General features: G+C 34.9%; 1 protein-coding gene across 2 annotated transcripts in view; it reads right to left on the bottom strand.

Moving 5' to 3' along the window:
* Dpp10 (Dipeptidyl peptidase 10) overlaps positions 1-21,745 on the bottom strand; it is a 521,190-nt gene that overhangs the window by 52,916 nt on the left and 446,529 nt on the right. For both annotated transcript variants that reach the window (XM_081743917.1, XM_081743914.1), the window contains exon 8: positions 16,699-16,802. In XM_081743917.1, coding sequence (XP_081600043.1) covers positions 16,699-16,802 — 104 coding nt within the window. The remainder of the gene's footprint in view (positions 1-16,698; positions 16,803-21,745) is intronic.

Here is a 21,745-nt window from a genome sequence, read left to right as displayed (position 1 = left end):
CGCAAATGGTCATATCAATTCCTGCCTCCTCTTGATAAATAATTAATGAATTAGTTTCTTCAATTCTGCAAGAAATTTTGTTAAAATCGCGTTCTAAGAATTTATGCAAAAGATTTCCAAAATTCGAAGTAAACCGTATGGTCTATAACGTAAGCTAAGTTGAGAATGTGGAAATATTGTAGAAAATATTTGTTTCATTTATAACTATAAATAACTTGCAGATTGCCCGTTCTTCGCACGGGGAGAACATATTTCATTTTTGGACTTAAAGGGCAATGGGGGACTGAATTTGGATTTAAAATGCATCGGAAATGTCTCTGTTCATCTCAGCGACCTCGAAAGCTACAGATTCAACACTAATATCGGCCATTTTCGATCATTTTAAAATATCTTCCCCCTTCCCTAAGTTGCAGCGTTAAAGTAAAATGAGAAAAACCACCCTAGACTCAATCCTTATCTATGTTGAAAATTTGTTCCAGATCGGTCGGGTGGTTCAAGAGTTATGAAGTTACAAACTTAGTCACTTTCAATTATAATAATAATAATAATAATAATAATAATAATAATAATAATAATAATAATAATAATAATAATAATAATAATAATAATAATAATAATAATAATAATCCAGATCAAGTAATTGTTCCTTTCTGCTACAACACTAGCTGTAGTATTATTAGCTTCTAGTAAAACTAGAGTGGTTGTGTTATCATTATATGCTTGGATATTTAGAGTTGAGACGGAGGCGATTGATCCTGAATTTTTCTTTTTTCGGTAGACCCTCCTACTATAGTCAGCATGACCAGGTTTTCAAACTGGAAAATCGTGATACCCCCGGTCAGTGGTGTATTTAGGATTTTGTTTCGGGGAGGGCTATGCACAACACGTGAATAAGCACTTATATTTTTCCTCTTTCAGGTGCCGACAAATTTTAATGAAGTTGTGCATGTAACAAATTTATTTCGGGGGAAGAGCTTGAGCCCGATAGTCCTCCCCCTAAATATGCCACTGCCTCCGCCAAATTAATCGCAATTCAATCAGACTAGAAAATTCCATCAATGATACCTTTTTAAATTGCAATTGACTTAGAGTTGTTGTACTTTAGTTGATCGGCCAGAAATTTCAAAAATGATAAAGAAGTTGGGTTGAAGAAATATTTAAAAAAAAAAATCATTCAAATTGACTGGGTATTTCCTTTATTGAAAATAAATAGGATTTCAAATCATCAAACATACGTAGAACCCTCTGAACAGCAGGATGCAGAAACACTCGTTCAGTGATGGCTCTTGAGTTAAGTTTTACGGGGGAGGCTTACCTAATATCTTCATTCTTGAATACAGAGTTAGAGTATTAGGAAATTTTTCTTCTCTTAGCTTGTAGTGATAAAATTGTAATTTTAGGCAATATGATTTCCCTCAAGAACTATCACTGCATTCATCTAGTTTTGGTATGCTGCTTGAAACTACAATGAAGTTTCCTACTTAAAAATATTTAATATTTTTGATCAAAAGGATTCAGTTGTAAAAACTGGAACATTTAAATTTGGGACACGTTTGTTCAGCCTAGCCATAATATATTCTAAAAACGGCGCCCACGAACAACAGAGTCCTATTCTACAGGTTAAGACAAAGCGAAAATGCTATATAATAATATACTCTCCGGGGCCTCCTTCAACCGCTATGAGGAATCAAAATTTCACAATGTGACAACGTTGTAAATTCATTTGGAAGCATGAGCATTGCTCTAGGAAAATCCATCAGTTAGATCCATTGTCGTGCTAATAGATGGTGCTAATGTCAACGTGTACCGACTTCAAGTTCCTTCTGGAAAGAATCGATGTAACAATCGTTCCATCGATTTGATGGATTCATAGACCTACTGTTCGGTTCTTTATCTGCAAAATTACCACATAGTGCAGTTCGTGTCTCCAGACAAAGACCCAAAAGATATACAGAATCTATTTTTCTTGATTTGTCATCAGCAGCGCAAATCTGTCTTCAACATTGGGGGAAAGTGGTAAGACCATTCCCATTCTTTTAAACGATGTTCAAAATATTTATGAAGGCGAAAACAATGTTGTGGAGGATCACCGAAGCAGAGTTGTCTTCAACATTGGGAGGCGAGCAGATCTAAGGCTTATTTTGGGGGATATCAACTTCATCTCACTTTCCTTTGTGGCAATCGGAGACAATCACCACATTTCTCCCCAAAAACAATTTCAAATCTGATAATTGTGGGAACAGCCCCCCCAGTTCCAAGGTTAGAGGGGACATATCCCCCTCATCCCCTTCGGGATTTACGTCAATGTTTGCCATTCAGAGGCTGATTAATCTTATTATGGATAGATTTGTGCCTTTTTCTCCCGTCTTTAGGATCTTTGCTTTCACCGTTAAAAAGAAGCTATAAATGAGAAAGTGTTTTTCAGTTTTCCATATTTGTTTTCCACTAATTTTTGTTTCTAACTTATTTCCCCAGTGTCGTTATGCGCTGACAGAGAATATGAAGCACACTTTAAAAAAAAAAAGAAAAAAAGAAAGAAAAAGAAAAGAAAGAAAACTTTGTTGGAACTTCTAATTATACATAGGAAAGTTCCAAAACTTTTTCTTTCTCTCTCAATGTTCTTATCAACTTTGTCTTCTTGGTTTCTTTCTCTTTAACCCTAGTAGATGTTCGCTTAAAAGCCTCAAAACTTTTCGCATTCAAAGCGCTTCTGTCTCTGAAAATGTTTACAAGCAAATACTTGTGTACAAGGAAAGTAAAGGAAGCAGTTACAAGACATCCAAAGCTTTTAGTTAATATTAAAGAACATGTGAATAGAACTATCAATTTTCATAAAAGATACGATAACTTTGCAGATTATAGTAACGAAAATGATCATAGAAACCTTAGAAGTTTTATGATCAGAGAAACCTTAGAAGTTTTACTTATTGGATCTTTTCTGCATGTTCACAATTTAGCAGAGTTAGTACTTACGAAATACATAACTTGTCAATAAAAAGAAATCAAGATTGTATCCGAGAAGTTTCGAACATTTTGAATATAGTCGTGGTGGATTTGAGTAATCGGTAAAAGATGTCTGTAGATATCTAAGAATTTTAAGGGGGGGGCGCTGTGGCTCAGTGGTAGAGCGTTCACCTCTGGTGCTTGGAGTCCCTGGTTCGATCCCAGCTGGCGCCGTGTGGACTTTGTGGTGGACAAACACCGTGCTCGTGGGTTTTCTAGGGGTTCTTCCACTTTTTTCAATCCACCATTTCACTCATCTCTGATTATCACCGTCTCCTTTGGCCTAACCGGCGTAACCGTGGGACGTAAAACTTAATGATTTCATTTCATTTTTTCTAAGAATGTTAACATTAATTCCATGAAATTGTTTTGTACTTTCTTTCATTCGTATTTGAATATTAATGAAGTGTTTTATCTTGCCCTTTGAAAGGGAGGTTTATTGATGCAGGAATAATAATTATTAATGAACTAATTTCCCCTAACGCGAAAAAGAAAAAAACATATCCATAAATTTAGCAATACACACTGCATTTACAGTATAGCTAGGTTTGAACAATTGTCTCACCAGTTACTTTTAAAGTTTGTTCCATACATTTTTAGCATTTAGAGCTGCATTTAGAGCTGTTTTTCAAAACTTTACTAAGAACGATCCAACAGTTTGATAGTTCATAACTATGGAACCAAAGATTTGTACAGGAATGTATTCTACATGTGTCCTAAGATCATGATCTGTCATTATGCTAAGTTTTATGAAGATCAGATCAGTTCCTCTGAAGACGTTTAGCGACTTTTTTCTTTTAGAAGCTCCAAATTCCAAATTTGAATTGCTCAAAAATCTGTCAAGATTCTCCTCTATGAATTCGGAATGTTCACGAAAATACAAAAAAAAAAAAAAAAAAGACCGAGTCAAAAATATGAGGCTAATCGAAATGAGTCAGGATTGAAGAAACTTTAGGCGGTCTGAACAAACCGAATATGAATTAATTTTTAATCCTGCAGTACACTATTAATCAAAACTCGAAATCTTACTTCAAACTTGGTCGCGATGGCTCAGTGAACTTTGAGGTGGTAAACACAGTGTTTGTGGGTTTTTTCGGGGTTCTTTCGTTTCCTCCCACTTTCTTCATTCCACCATTTTCATTCACTTCTTAGCATTACCGTCTCCTTTAGCCTATCCGGCATAAGCGTGGAACGTAAAACTTAAAGATTTCATTTCTTACTTCAAATTATGTAACCAAGAGCACAGTTTAGTAACAATATTAACCACAATTTGCAAAATAGATATTACCCACTACTGACTTTTACTGTTATTTAAACAAGAACACCAATTTTCATTAAATAATAATATATATTGCAATTTAACTTAGTTGAAAGACATCGGCAATAATATATAATTCGTTAAGCAAAATCGTTATCTGTAATTTGGTAGTAATAGTAATATAACTCCGGAACTAAAGGTTCGCATAGGAAAATATTTCACGTGCGCACAAAGCACGTCAAAGTATTCTACTATGTTAAATTTGATGAAAATCGGATGTGTCCGTCTGAGAACGTACACATTTACTGAACTTTTGATATTGATTTTGTAAAAAGAAAAATCAAATGCAGAACGAAAAAGTCTTAAAAATAGTTCATAATTACAGAAATGAATAAGAAAGACAAGGTGATATAAATAAACATTTCTTTTACGTATTTAACAACGTAAACAGGAAGCGCATTGTTAGTGCTACGACACCTACAGTTATCAAACGCATAAGGTAGAAAACAGAGATAATTTTTTCCAAGAAATTGGATTGAATAATTGCAAAAGATTTGTAAAGGATGAGCTCGTCTATCAAAATATTCAGAAAAGAAAAGAAATAATAATAATAATAATAATAAAAAAACAGGAAAAAAGAATAAGGAAAAACTTAGAGTTTATGAAGATTATATAAAACAGAATTTTCAGCGGAATTTATTAAAACTAAGAAAAAAAGACATTCAAAAAATTATTACCTTCTATGGATCAGAGCCATTAAAAGGTTCGAATTAAAACGAATGCAAACTTTTTATATTATGTAAGAACATTGATTAATTTTCAAGTTTCAGCTTGTTTGGAATCATCTTACATATAATCATCTTACGATGCTTAACGTATGTTTATATGTTTGTTTATTTGTATGTTCGTCCGCAATATAGATCCACACCGTGGGCGTAACATATATCTGGTAACAAATGGGAAGAAATCGCAGGTTATTTAGATTTAGAATTTATATTTAGAATTATTGATAAAGTTGAAACCACACTGCTGGCTTGAAATACTTTTACGTAATTGTAGGGAAGAGATTGTAGGCTATTTAGAATTAGAATCAATACCGTCGTCTGCAATATAAATCCACGCTGTGGGCTTAACATACGGCTGATAACAAATGGGAAGAAATCGTAGGCTATTCAGATTTACAATTTAGAATTTATATTTAGAATTATTGATAAAGTTGAAACCACACTGCTAGCTTGAAATACTTTTATGTAATTGTAAGGAAGAGCTCGTAGGCTGTTTAGAATTAGAATCCATACCATCATCCGCAATATAGAGGTCTGCACGGACTCGGGCATGCAGAGCATAGATCACTTCGGGCTCGGGGCAGACCCGGGCCGTATATTTTAAATATACAATCATATTTCTCGGGTCTTTTCGGGCCTAACTTTGTAAATATACCGTGCAATGATATTTATTAGATCATTCTTTGTGAAGAACTTTTAAAACACATCTAAATTAGTAACTTGAGATGCTCACACTAAACTCTATCATTGTGCAATTGAGAGAAAAGGGTAATTGTGCAGTGGAGAGAAAAAACTAAAAGTAACAGAAATAAACATGTTTAACTTGTCTGTGAGTGAAAGTACAGTTTCTTACACTGAATTAAAGGAACAAAAGGATTCAAAACAAATTGACTTGCTTTTTTTCCTTTCTTCAAGATGATGTCAGTTTATATTTTTGCTTTAGTTTTCTTTTATTTTGTTTGCTTTGTTGATACCGGTTGCATTTCTTTCACAAATTCTCCACAAAAAGTATAGCATTCCCAATTTCACTTGCAAAGAGAGGAATCAAACTTGGGCGAAACCGAATAGAGCAACAATTGCACATATTCCTCACTTCAACAGTTCAAGAAAAAGGAAAATTGATGATTTGGTGAACATGAAGGAAATAGGAAATCTGCTTTGAGGACTGTCTGAGTTCAGTACGTACACATCCATTTGCATAAGAATCTGCACACATTGACATCCTGTTTTAAATAATTACGGTATTCATATTTCCATTTCATGAGAATTTATATAAATGAAAAGAAATGAAATATTTAGTTTAACGTCCCACGATTGTGGAACGAGGCTAAGGAAGACGGAATTTATACAAATGACGATTTTCTTTAGAAAATTCATATAGTTAGTAAGTGTAGACGATAACTTTTATTTCGTTGTTCCCTCTGAATCATGTAAGATTTTAAATTGCAAAATTTAACCACTAATTGTTGTTAATGAAAATGCATATTTTTGTTAATTATTAAGTTTCTGTAATTCGGGGTCATTTGATTATCACATCGGCTCGGACCTAAAGGCTAAAACATATTTCGGACTCCGGTCTGGCCTAGCATTATAAATTCACGGGCCGGTCCCGAGCTAAAAATTGCTGCCCATGCAGACCTTACCGCAATATATAAGCTCTTAGGGATTCACACCGTGAGCATAACATACGTTTGGTAATAAATAGGAAGAAATCGCAGACTATTTAGATTTAGAATTTAGAATTAGAATTAGAATTATTAATAAAGCTGAAACCACACTGTTGGCTTGAAATACTTTTATGTGATTGTAAGGAAGAGTTCGTAGGCTATTTAGAATTTGAGTCCATACCATAGGATTGACATACTTCTAGATAACTTTAGGCAGTGGCGGCGATTGGACGTTAAAAGTGGGGGGCAAGACATGATCTGAATATTTGTATATCAGTGTTAGTTTTATTGGTTGTTTCTAACACTTTGTTTGACGAAAGATTGTATAACTAATAGGATACTATCTTTTTCAGTTAAAATACCGTATATTGTATTTCATATTTTATGAAGTAAATTGACAAGAGCAAGGCAAGTAAGCACTAGCCCTTTGTATTGTTAAACAACGAAAGTGTAAGGAGAGGTTTGATTTCTTCCTCATGAACATCTTAAAATTCTGTCTGAAAAACTGTGTGATCAGATTATTTAATAACAAATTTGCAGAACAAATAAATAGAAAGGATAATATTAATCATAGTAATGAATAATGAGACTTGTTTTGCAAAAGTTACATTGAAACCGGGGATTAATGAACAACTTATATTTTTAATTCCACAATGCTATTAAATGTGTTATTACTCTTAGAAAGACGGTAAATACTACGAACGTATGCTACATTTAAAGAAATATTTTTGTAGCTTCCCGAAACATGTTCGTTGCCATTAGGTGCACTTTCTTGGAATATATCTAAACTCACCAACACTTAGAATCACTCCACACTCCAGTTATACAAAATAATTCTGAAACCTAGAATTGTGTTGAATTCACTAAATCTAATTGTATATACACTCGTACACCTCTAAACACTCCAGTTCACTCGTATATTACATCGCAAAATATGGAAAAGATAGAAGTTGTTTCTTATTACTCTGTTTTGATTCAATATTCCTTACTATTAGAAAAAAAGAAAATACATTTTAGGAACTCTCAATTTTTATGCAATTAAAGGATAACTTGTGAAAGACTTTTTTTTTTTGAAATGTTCTCAATTAGTTTCAAAGCGGTTGAATAATAACATTGTAAGTAAGAAATGAAAGTACACTGGAATTATTGCGCTCCAATAGGTTAAATTTTGAACCATTTTCCGCGGCAATTAAAACGCAATTCCTGTAGCTTTCTTAACACTACTGGAAGAGAAATAACCAGTACGTACTCACGCAACGGCAAATATATGGCATCACTCTTTTCTATGAAACAGTAATATATACAATAACTTTACATTTCCAAATGAACTATATACATCAATGAGTCACTTCAGAAAAGTGGGGGGGCAACTGCCCCCCTTTGCCCCCCTAATCGCCGTCCATGACTTTAGGTAAGGGATCATGGGTTATTTAGAATTAGAATTACAATTAGAATTATATATAATGCTGAAACCTTACCGTTGGCTTGTCATACTTTTAGTTAACTTTTGGAAAGAGAGACAGTAGACTATTCAGATCTTTCTTTTTTTTTTGGGGGGGGGGGTGATTTTAGGTAACTGTTGGAAAGTAACTGCAGGTTATTTATATTTTTTGTGGGAGAAGGAGGAACTTCTTTATTCCCGTTTATCCACGAGTGCTACAGCTAGTTTAAAATGAAAGGTATGGATCCACTCTCTCTTAACTGTGAATAATTGTCAGGATCAAAAATCCTAAACAAAGTTAAAAGCTCTACATTGACACTCATAAAACAACCCTGTCAGAATTTCTAGGATTATTATTGACACTAATTTATGGAAGCAGGCAAAATAATTTTATATGTAAAAAAAAAAAAAATCATGCGAAAGCAAGAACATCTGAGATCTAAACTACCGTTTCCGGTTTTTGTTTCTGAGAAAAATTTATGACATAACAAATTTTTCTCTTATGAAGTACCGTAGGTATGATCTCTAATGACAAAAATAGTTTGTTCTGAATCGTCTGGGCTGATCAAGAGAAAAAGTATTTGTATGATTTCGATAGTTCACGGTGTGGCATTTATTATTATGGTAATAATAAATATGCCAAGTTTCCTGAATTGTAGTCTTTCATTTAGCAAGCTTCTGGTACTTGAATTAGCATGGAAAATGTGTGTCTTCGACTGTTTGTCTATTCAACGATAAATTTGTTAAATTTTTAAATCTATTCTTTTATCTATTGAAACTTTGGAAACAAGCCTATTACTTGAAGGTTGGAATTAATGAAGAATAAGGGAATAAAAGAAGGTAAAATCAACTTCAGTTTGAAAGTTTGTGAAAGAATGTTCGGATGGCGGAAAAGAGGTTTGTAATCATTGTTCTACCTCCAAAAGATTATTGTGTTCCAAAGGAAAAAAATGCTCAGAACAAGTGATATAATTCTGTATTCCTTGGGATTATCACTAGAATTATATGATATATTCGACCTGATGTGCTTTTCTTAGCGCATTGATACTTACAAATGAAATAGAATTGCCCTCTTTCTATCAAATGATTCACTGAGTTTTGCATTCTGAAGGGGGTTATCGGACTTTGAAAAGAATTTGATCAAAAATGTTTCAAAATACGTGTAATTAGCTCTAGGGTTCTATAAGCTATTCGTCCTGTACTGAGAAAAATTCGTTCTCCGGACAGCGGTATAATACACAAATATACGGAATCCTCTTGCTTACTACATAAATCAGTACGGAGTATACGTTATCCGTATGCTACATAGGCACTGCACTTATATGTTGCAGGATGTCTGATATCGAACAGTTTTCCGTATATCACATGCATATACTTATGTTACATTCTTCAGTTATATCTTATATACGTCCATTTGTTTGTGAGATCCTGACTGCCCATGTTGTTTCATACGGAAAGGACGTTCAGATGGAACACTTATACAGAAAGTATTAGAAAACAAGCGTTTTCAGTTATACGTAGTTTACTGTACGTTAAGTAAAAAAACTACAGGAATTACAAATGTAACATAGATTTTACGTACGCCACATACGATCTTTTTCTCAGTGTGATGCGCTTTTCAGCGCACATTGATTTAATCAAATAGATTATGCAAATCTATTTGATATCATCAGCTTAGGTTTATGCAAAATATTTTAGTGTAAAGAAATGAGTGAAATATGTAAACAAATAAGTTGTATAAGCCCGCATAACAAGTATGTATTGCTGGTTGCATACATGCAATGAATTCGTACAAACGACCAGAAAAGTGCATACATTTTAATCGCTGTCTCCTGTAAATCGCCCTCGAGCCAAAAATCGAAAAAGCTTCGTACGCTATTAGATCTGCTGAAAATTTATTTGTGTACAAAATTTTATGTTTCTAAGTTGACTTCTTTCTATGCGTGAAACTAATAACACATACACACATCCCTTTATTTACTAGTATAGATATAAATGGGATACTATAATGGAATAGTTTTATAATAACGTAGTTACAAGTCACTGGTGTAACATAATAGAAAGAAATTGTATACACGTAAGTAATGTATGAAAAGAACTTTTTATACATTTACATTTCCTGTATGTTCAAAGTAAAAAATAAAAATGTAGCCACAAAAAATGTGCTTAGCTTTTAGGACTCAGAACACGAACAAACGAGCAAGCTATTCAAAATGATGTTTTCATACACATTTTTCTCTCTCTCTCTTGTTTGTATGTTATGTGCGTTGGACAATTTTGTCCGTAGAGTAAATCACATATGCTTCAATTCCCTTGAATAGTTCTTTTCACCTGTGTCAGGCGACCGACCGCCAGCGAGAATCCATTTCATCTGAACTGCCATGGAGACGCCTCGTATGAATGGAATCACCATTTCAATAGTTCGTGGATTTTGTGGAATGAAACTTCTGTTAACTTATTTTTTAAAAATTCTTTCAATGGTATTGAAGGGAAACTTTCATTGGTATAGAGAATAAATGAGTTACGCTCCTCTGAAATATAATTTAAAATATATTACAATACTTAAAAAGTGTGTACTGACCACAGAAACCAGTTTAAAAGGAAAATCTACACACACACACACACACACACGTATCTATCTATCTATCTATCTATCTATCTATATATATATATATATATATATATATATATATATATATATATATATATATATATATATATATATATATATATATATGTAGTTCATTTCAAAAGACAACGTTCTTGACCAATACACTAATCTGAAAGATACAATCCTTACAAGAGGAATATCTGTATAGAGCATTGCTAAACCCTTAATAGTAAGGATGTGCAAAACATTAAATTCTCTTTGTGCATCTGTACGTATGTATGTACAGTACATATGTGTACATAGTACGTATTATGTATTACGTAGTAAGTAACGATGGCTCCTTCCCTTTGGGAACAGATCATGAAGGCCTAAGAGTTATGTAGTGAATGTAAAGGATGGTACTTTCTGATGTTTAAAATGATCCACATTCCCTATGTATGAAAGAGAATTTGTTGACATTTAAAAAGAAAAAATCTTGAAGTATTTTTAGTTGTGTTGTAAGTAATCCTCTCTATCATTTATAGGCCTAAATTATTTAAGAAACAAATTTAACTTTACAGCAAGACGATATACGTAGATTGTTTGCCTTTTTAATTAGAAAAGAAATTGTACATTAAATTTTCTACATAAAAATTCTTTTTAGTCCGTTGATCCCAACATAAAATGAAATCTTTCAGTTTTACAATCCACGGTTATGCCGTATAGGCTAAAGGAAGAGGTCATGGTGAGAATGAATGAAATGGTGAAATGAAGTAAGTGGGAGAAAACGGCATAATCTCGAGAAAATCCAAACATACAACATTGCCCACCACAAAGCCCATTTGATGCTAATTCGAATGGAATCAGAAACCCCATCACTGAGCTACCGCGTCCCTCCAATTCATTGAAAACATTGTGTAGCGTAATTAATTTACATTATTATATATTATGTTGATGCAAATGAAATATCCAAATTGACTTCTGGTAGGAAACTTACCACAGCAGCACAACGCAGGGATGGAATAATGTCACGCATCTATTGTCATACAATAAACGTCCAGCAAAAAACTGGCGTGCCCAGACAGTTACGTGACAGTGTGTTGTTAAACAAGATCGCATGAAAGCGCACAATGGAGAGCACTTAACTTGCAAATGATTTTTCTTCAAACTGGAACATTATGCACATTTAACCTTGGGAAGCGTCAATAATGCATTTGGGACAGGAATGGTACATGGACGCATTATACATCCTTGTATGCTAAATTTTGTGGCATTGACAGAACAATGAGGAATGATGATTATTACTATCCCATATCGTCTGTGAAGGGGCGAAGTGGCGTAGCTTGAAAACGCGATTTTGAGGTACGACCACCATCCATCCTTATTTATCCTACTCTATCAACTATAAATAATTTCGTACCGGAATTTCTTATATTAACGGAGATATAAACGTTCCGAAAATGAAATACCTTGAAATGTGTGGTACTGTGTAACGTTGAACGAGACATTTTAAATCACTTTCCAGTAAAATTAGACCCTCTATAAAAATTAAGATACGCCACTTCGCTCTTTCACCGACGATCTGGTTACTGGTACTGGTCAGAAAGTGGTCCGGGGTGGCATTTCTCTCCTCAGGCTGTGGTATTTTCATAGTATTACTTTTATTACCCTTGCAGTCAAGTTCCCCCGGGGAAAATCTGAAATTATCACTGACGGTACGAGGAAAGAGTTTCTTGAAATGAGCCAGAGTTCATAACATAAGGAAAAGAGTTCGTTGATTGTTGAAGTTTCGCGTCCCTTTTAAGCGCCGACGCTATATGCGAAGTAGATTTAAAGATGGAACTAGAACCACCGTAATGCTTTCATCGCTGTTCTATCGAAAATTGAATAAGGGAGTGCAGTAGCCATAGGCCTGAAAGGAGGTTTATATAAATGAGAAGGGCTTTCTTTTTCGTGAGTCGTAATATGACCAAAGTTTGATCCAGTGGTTCTCTGTACTGTGCTACGGATGTTATTTATCTGGATGTAATGGGAGCTATTAATGGGTTTCTATCAATAATTCCTGATACAACTCAAAATTTACCCTTATTGGTATATGATGTCAAAAATGCTCCTAAAAGATGAGTGTAGAAACATTTCAGATGAAGGTACACATTCTCTCCTTTGAAGAACAAGTGTGTAATATTTTCTGTCCGTGTTAACCTGTAGCAGTGTCAATCTTCAAGTTGCTCTTCTTGTAAGTCGATAATTTTGAGCTGTGTCACTTTCCTTACACCTACACGGAGAGGAAAGTAGAGCGCATTTACAAGGAAAATCTGTAGATTCCAACTGCAGGCGGCTTTCCAGGTGCTGCTTTTGCTACGGCAGGAGAACTGCAAACCTGTGATGTGGTGCAGATTTCCTGCACTGCATTCAAAAATATAAATGAAATGATTTCTTAAGTTTAACGTCCCACGATTAAGCTCTTTAGAATAAAGGAGACGAATGATTTATGAAAGTAAACCATGCGAAATTAAATTTATGTGTTCTTCACTGGGAATCAAACCAGAGAGTATATGCATGAAAGACACACCACTAAACTAGTGAGGAGGTCGTACTGCGTTGGAGCCAGGTTAGACTACGATGCATACGTACTCCTTATCTATGTACGTGCGTTTCGTACGAATTTTCTAAGTGCTGCTACGTACTGTAAATATTTTTCCTGTATGTTTATTTTCAGCCAGTAGGAAAATGTAAATTGTACACAAGAACCAGACTATATAATGTTCATATAGGTAATGTTTATCAAAGTACCTAACCACTATTATCAGAGATCCCACGCGCTATCATTGAGCCATCGCAACCCGCCATGTATCTCGCACGTGCTGACGGAAGACACATATGTTTTCCGTCTATTTGTGGTTGTACAGACTGGCTCTGATTAAGCAACAAACCTGTACGTAATCTGTACAGAAAATCTTCTGTGTGATACTGAATCCTGCTAAATATTTCCTCCGGATTTTCTAGACTAAAACTCGACTTTTTTCTCTCAGTGTACGAATGTCCATTACTTACTTGTGAATGTCTGTAATGCGTGATAACTGTATTGGGCGATTCGTTGGTGTAGTCATATTTCGTTACAGTGATTGGCTATGAAGTAAATGTCTGTTGTAAGACATTAACAAAACATAAGATTGCGACTACATTACCGATATTTGATAAAGTTTCTTCGAGTATTTCGTTGGATGTCCTTTCTGTGCAAGTGTCCCCGGTATTGATTCGAAAGTGCTTTTTATGTACTCCTTGCTGAAATACCCGCTCTTCGCACGGGAAGAGCGGGTATTATGCCAATGTTTATGCCAAATATTTGAAAGTACAGATCTGAGTAAATTAAATGACAACAAACAACGCCTGCCTTATCCTCCGTAAAACACGTATTTCAATGAAAATGTTCTCACTATTGTGTAGGCAACCAACATTGTTTTAAGATACGAAATGTTGCGTAATTTGTTAGAGGCTGTTGATAAATAACTCCCTTCCCATCTTCTATTCTTGTGATGCTAGATGTCATATCCCCACAAAATTTTATCAGATGTTTGCCAAATTTGGTTAGAATTGCTGCAATATTCAAGAGTTATGCTGGACCATACATTTTTACATACAAAGAGAAAGAAAATATGTAATTTTGAAGCATATGGAAATACTGATGATGTAAAACAAATAAACAAACAAACGTGACTGGGTCATGATTGTAGAATACGCATTTCGAATCAGCCGTGGCGGCAGCGGTGGTTTATAGACATTGGTAGTTTTAGGTATATGTAGATAACTACTCTTTTGAATAACCTCCATAAGAGAGATTACTGTTTGTTCTAATGAGGTGTTAAGCCAAAGAGATGGACAAGCTATGGAGTAATTGTAGATGAAACAATAACTAGATCAGAAGTTATATTGCTAGTTTGTCGAGTTGCACGGGGTAATTTGCAGAAAGTATAGTATTATTAGTAACTCTGTTGACAAAATTTTCGAATGGTTGTCTATCACCAGTATTAAGACTTTATGTAACTATTTATGTCAGCCAATACAATGTTACTGTGGAAAAAATTGCTGAAGAATAGAAATAATGTTGTGCAGAAGTAGAAACATGCGAATGGGCTATGTGCATATAAAGCGACTATAGTAAAAGGTCTACCGAAAATGTAAGGAATAACTATAAAGTGAGTGGGAATATTGTTATTGAAAACAGATCTGTTCTCGATATGGAAGTTAAAGGGGGATTTCAATTGCGGTTCCACTATTAGCATCTCCAATAGGAGAACCACTATATTCTATAAAAGTGTAGCAAGGAGTTTATACTTGTTGTTTAGTGGTCAAGGATGTTTCATTTAAAAAGAGTATCCACTTATAGTTCTTCAAAATAGAACAATGCTACTATTAGTAACTAAAGCTAGGTATTAAAATAAATAAAATTTCAATGTGTTTTTCTAGCCGTTACGAACGTTTGTATAGCTATAGTACGTGTTGGTTTCATATAGTACAATTTGGAATGTAGGTCAATAATTGGTTGTGAGTAATTAGGAAGTAGTTTGCACAGTTAAAGTTACATTTTCTGTGTTGCATAATTGAATCAAGATATATACCTAGGTATTTTGTGAGTGAAGTTTGTATGTCTTGTATTTTCACAATGATGAAGCTTCTAGAATATCTTTGACTGTGTAACTGAGTCGCGAAGCGAGTTTGCGAAAACCAGGACATTGTCAACCATTTTCAAAGATACTACCATTTCTGGTTTTGTTGATTTTGCTACTAGTTTGGCTTGTTTTAAGAAGTATAAGAAGGATGATTTTCAAAGTATTTACTCGTACACGTAGGGTAGTGAGAGAATCAATAGGCGGGAAACCTGGCGTTGAGAAAGAACAGTGGTGTCAAGCAAATAATCAGTGCTTTTACAGGCGTACTACTCGTAAATCAATGATCACTGATATCATAATCAGGTTTTTACAGGCGTACTACTCGTGCATTCATGACCATTGATATCATAATCAGGTTTTTACAGGAGTACTACTCGTAAATCAATGAGCACTGATATCATAATCAGGTTTTTACAGGCGTACTACTCGTGGATCCATGACCATTGATATCATAATCAGTGCTTTTACAGTAATTTTACTCGTGGATCCACGATCATTGATACTATAATCAGTGCTTTTACAGGCGTACTACTCGTGGATCCATGACTACGCGTACACAGCCAACACTTGCTTATTTCACTCACCTACCTCATCCTTTGCTCTACTGTTTCTACCTAATTCCTATTTCTCTCACTTAAAAGCGTGATCCAAAGCTATATGGCGCGTTCAGTGCACAAGAAAATCAAGTCAACTTTGGTCATTTTGGACATATTTCATCTTTAAGGTCTCTAAGGTTTCTTTCAGAGCTTAAATGATTGATAGTCAAATGTTGTAAATGACTTTTACAATGTAAAAATAAAAGTGTTAACTTTTTCATATACTTAAGCGTATCGTACAACGTTTTTGTCCCTTTTTCTCACAATTTTGATAATTGGACTTGATTCCCTTGTGCTCTGAATGGCCAATATATTGATCTGTTGAACATGACTGATTTGGCGGGTGACTATTTCCTTACGTCCACTCAAGATTTCACACTTTTCCTACAAAACGTAAATATCAATATGTTTTTAGTTACTATCAAACTACTGTATACTAATGACTGAAATAATAACTCACTCTAAACGTATATCCTTTACAGGCCATGCAAAGAGAATGATAGTATTACAGTTTAACAGGAAACGAACTGCATGCAACGTTCTCATGCAAGCTGGTTGAGCATCGAGAAACTTAATGCATGCATTACTATCTACACTATACATAAATTTGTATTGGTTGCGTTTCTCTTCAAAGAATACGAAGCAGAGGCGTTATCACCAAAAAAAAGAAAAAACGTATGACACTGACTGGTCTGACAGTGCGACTGGTGGTTTCACGTCACGCTTCCTGATGTTTTTTGGGTCACCCAGGTCAGCGACAAACAGAGTGACGACAGGATTTGGTGTTCCAGCCTGGAAGAGGAGAAACAAAAAAAGGAAAATTTAATATATAAAATTAATACGTTTCGAAACAACACTCCAGTATTTCAATTCTACTATTATCCATACATCTGAATAATGTCTTGTTTATATATCTATTTATTTACAAATGTTTTATTTACAAATTTTAGTCCATTTTACACTAAGAACAAGGAAACGTAAAATATACAAAAAGTAACAACAGAATATATATATATATATATATATATATATATATATATATATATATATATATATATATATATATATATATAGTCATTGTCAAAAGGCTAAGCGCACCACTGACTTTTCAAAATTTTCCAAATAAAATATATTGTGTTTATACAAAACTCTTTTTATTCGACTTGTTTTGTAAGACAAATAACTTTGTTCAGATAAGGATACGAAAATGCATTATCCTGTTTTGATTGAGAGACATTTATTGAGGCAAACTGCTTCGCAGTAAACAGATAACTAACGAACAGGCAACTACGTCACATTTTGTCTAGTGATGCTTCGTTTTAACGACATCTAGTGGGGTTTGTACGAACCCCTATCACTATTATCTGTTTTCAACCATGGGTAGTTGTGGGTGCTATTCGATCGTGTAGTGTATGGATAAAAGTGTAGGGGAATCTGTGACATGCAATCGTTCTGTTTTTATTACCATGAACCTCAAAATTTTTCCAAATAAAATATATTGTGTTTATACAAAACTCTCTTTATTCGACTTGTTTTGTAAAACAAACAACTTAGTTCAGATGAAGATACGAAAAAGCATTATACTGTTTTCATTGAGAGACATTTATTGTGGCAAACTGCTTTGAAATGAAATGAAATGAAATCTTAAAGTTTTACGTCCCACGGTTATGCCGGTTAGGCTAAAGGAGACGGTGATGATGGGAGATGAGTGAAATGGTGGAATGAAGAAAGTGGGAGGAAACGGGAGAACCCCGAGAAAACCCACGAGCACGGCGTTTGTCCACCACAAAGTTCACTTGGCGGAGGCGGGGATCGAACCCGGGACCTCAAGCACCAGAGGTGAACGCTCTACCACTGAGCCACCGCGCCCCCCTCAAACTGCTTTGCAGTAAACAGATAACTAACGAACATTCAACTACGTCACATTTTGTCTAGTGATGCTTCGTTTTAAGGACATCTAGTGGGGTTTGTACGAACCCCTATCACCATTATCTGTTTTCAACCAAGGGTAGTTGTGGGTGCTACTTACAGCTATTCAAAGAAATACTCACTTTTTAGGGTTTAGTGCTAAATTTCAGATCACATATCAGTCAGCGAGTTTAAAAAGAAGCCCTATTCAAGCCGTATTACATTATCTTTGGAAGAAATTTCTTGACAAAGTTTACTATCATCGGTAAAAAGGTGGTTCGTAGATGGTAAAGAAATGTAGAACAGGAGATCATCCATGTAAAGAAGAAGCAACAGGTCCTAGAACACTACCCTGCGGGACACCAGAAAGAACAGGAACATATTTGGATTATGTATCTGGGAGAACAAATCGTTGCTTGTTATCAGTCTCTTAACACAAACAGAAATTATCCATGAACATTAATTCTATTGGTTAGCTTATGAAGAAGCAGATGTATGTCAACTTTACCGAAGGTTTTTGAGATAACTAAACATGCAGTTCAGAATTATCCGAAACACAATTAATAGTTCGAGTAAAACATTTTGGTAGGTTAGTAAGACATGTTTTCTGTTGCAGGAAGTCATGCTGTGCTGAGTTCAAATAAGGAGGTGTAAAATTGTAAAGTCTATCCTTTATGATTTTTCTTACAAATAATTGAAAACGGAGACAGAAGAGAAATGGGTCTAGAAGAGCACATACAACGCATCAGTTTTAATACCAGACTTACAAGTTGGAATAATGTTAGCCTGTTTCCAAAGCAGACGAGAAACTTCTTCCAGAAAACATCCAAAGGATAAGCAAATGACGCACTAGTATTGTGCAAGAGTGTATATTAATATTGTCAGGTCCAAGGGCTCGATGGTTAGGGAGAATTAACAAAAGAGACTTGACTTCAGCAGCAGGCATAGCAGAAATCGACGATATGGTATACGGACACCCACAGCTTGAAGAGAAAGAAGAGAATTAGGCATCGGCTACACAAAGAAGTTTCTATAAAAGAAAAAAATACTGAATGATTCTGCTCTGAGCTCATTAACAATAGCGCCGGTCTCGGATGTGATGCTATTAGAAATGCTAGATTGTTTTCTCTTTGAGATAATAAGAAACCAAAAGCTATTAGACGTTGAAAGAAACAAGGTTGGGACGTTTGGAATGTAGGGATTATACTTCTTCGTAAGCAAAAACTTTGCATTACGACTGGTTCGGATATCGTTTCCAGACTGACGACGCAGTCTTTTTGTTTTTAAGGGCATATCGTATTTCAGAGTGAAACTAAGGAAGTACTTTAAACGATGATTGAGAATTTTTGGGAATAAAATATTCAACATCAGCTAAAATAACATCTGTTAGTAACGCTATAGCATCAACGATTGTACCATATTCCAACAAACGTCATGGAAACAGATCTAATGCACCCCAAACTTGATCCCATGGAGTCTTCTTCCATAGCCTAGTAATATGTATCTCTGGACTAAAGTGCGTGTTTGGAGTTCGTACGATGGGACGAAAGATGAGTCATGGTCAGCAGGAAAAAAAGTTCATGCGTGGGATTGTAATCAAGGTTATTGTCACCATGTGTATTGAACATGCTATGCGATATTCGTGTTAGCCGCGAGCCATGAATAAACGTTTTTAAAAACCAGCTATTGTTACCACACTTCGAGCGGTATGAAGAACTAGGCTGACGATCGGGAGGCAAAACATATGGAGGATTCGAGTCCCTCTGAAGAGCATAGGCGTTTATAATTATCCTCCATGTTTTAATGTTCATGTCCGTGTCTAGTTGTCATGAAACGCATAGCAAAGAAAAACTTAAGAGTCGGAAAGGGAAAAAGAGGGCTAGCGCGCGCGCCTTTAGTGTATGAGATTCCGGGTTCGATTCTCGGTGAGAAAGCATTAAACACATTACGCTACGTTGGTTCGAATTTCACCTTCACAGCCTCGGTGCTGGAAAGAGACCTGAACTTCACTTTTTTCTGTCAGGTCTCAAGTTCGCCTCCATCAATTTAATTAAGTAATTCAGTAAACGCTGCATACAGTTTACTTCTTTCTATGCAACTAATAACAAAGCAGAAACACGTGCATTTCAAAACAAGTGGCTGTAAGTGTTGAAAATGTTAGTATGGCGAAGAATAAAGCTTTGAGTTTTACGTCCCACAATTATGGCGGTTAGGCTAAAGGAGACGGTGATGATGAGTAATAGTTAATTTGAACCACTTCCGGTTTTGTTAGTGTTGTGAATAGTCATGATATGTTGTCTTGATATGCTCAATCGTTTACAATAATTTACTTTTCGCTATTTGTTACTGTTTTCCTTCTATGGCGATAAACGTTGAAACAGCAAATTGATAATTTTAACTACTTCCGGTTTGAAAAGAGAGTTAAGCAAGTAGAACCTATTCTTGGGACACTGAATCGATTACAAAAACTGCGTCTTAATACCATTCACCGTAGTCATAAAGTAATAATAAATTTGATCCACTTTCAGTTTTGGTAGAATGTTGTAGATAGGAAATGAAATAAAATCTTTGAGTTTTACGTCCCACGGTTATGCCGGTTAGGCTAAAGGAGACGGTGATGATGAGTAATGAATGAAATGGTGGAATGAAGAAAGTGGGAGGAAACGGGAGAACCCCGAGAAAACCCACGCACACGGTGATTGTCCACCACAAAGTTCACTTGGCGGGGGCTGGGATCGAAGCCGGGACCCCTAGCACCAGAGATGAACGTTCTACCACTGAGTCACCGTGGCCCCTATGGCGAAGAATAGAGAAGATTAAGTAGATAGAACGAGAAAATAAAGATGAAGCGATAGGAAAAAGTTTGAAAGGGAAGAACAATACAATGATAGTTGAAAATATATAAAAGACTAGGAGATTATTTGACAAGAAGTTATCTTATTAGAAATGCAATAGAAGGTATAATAATAATAAAAAGTGATCAGAAGAAGAAGATAGAGTTAAACAAAATACTTTATTCAAAAGATCAAATTTTACATCAATGCTAAAAGAATATAGTGGAGAACTGCAGTGCATGGTGGCATCTAAATTTCTGGTCGGTGACTACATAATAAAAGAAACATTAGTTCTAGTGTAAAATAACGCCCATTAAGGAATTATTTTATAAATATTTTTCTCTTTTAAAAGGATATAAAATATTATTAGCTTTTAATGAAAAAGATAATGCAAAGATGAATCAGTAGATCTCATCGGGCTGAAGGAAATGATATGATAAATTGAATGATATGCTGTTCAATTGTCAAATGCTGTGAATAATATGGTTGATGCTGTTCAACAACCACGCTACATTTTAAGATGAAACTACCATTGAAGCACATCCTCATCGTGCTTCTCGTTATGGCAGTACAACATATAGCACAACATTATAATTAATTTTTAAACTTTAATAATTTTTGTTTAATTATAAAAGTATCCAAAGAAAAGATATATAACAATTATTAGATTATATCGAGCTGAACAAAATGCCTTATTTGAGTGTAAAGTTTTTCAGAGAATTGAAATAATTAATCTTTTATAATGGTAAAAACTTGCTCCTCTTTGACATCAAAAAGGCTTTCCACAAGGTCTGGCATCCCACTCTCATCTATAAACTCAAACAGCTTCGCTTGCCTATTGCTTATCTTGGATTCATTTTTAAGTTTCTCACTTGTCGACTGGCTTACGTCTGTATCAACTCCAATTTTTCGTTGCCCATTTTCATTCATTCTGGTATTCCCAAGGATCGGCTTTGTCGCCCTTATTATATATTCCCCTTGTTTCCGACTTCC

Source organism: Thermobia domestica, chromosome 2 (assembly GCF_964235325.1).
Source record: "Thermobia domestica chromosome 2, izTheDome1.hap1.1, whole genome shotgun sequence".
Classification (NCBI taxonomy): domain Eukaryota; kingdom Metazoa; phylum Arthropoda; class Insecta; order Zygentoma; family Lepismatidae; genus Thermobia; species Thermobia domestica.
Note: the sequence above shows the minus strand (reverse complement) of the source record. Positions and strands in the feature narration are given on the sequence as shown.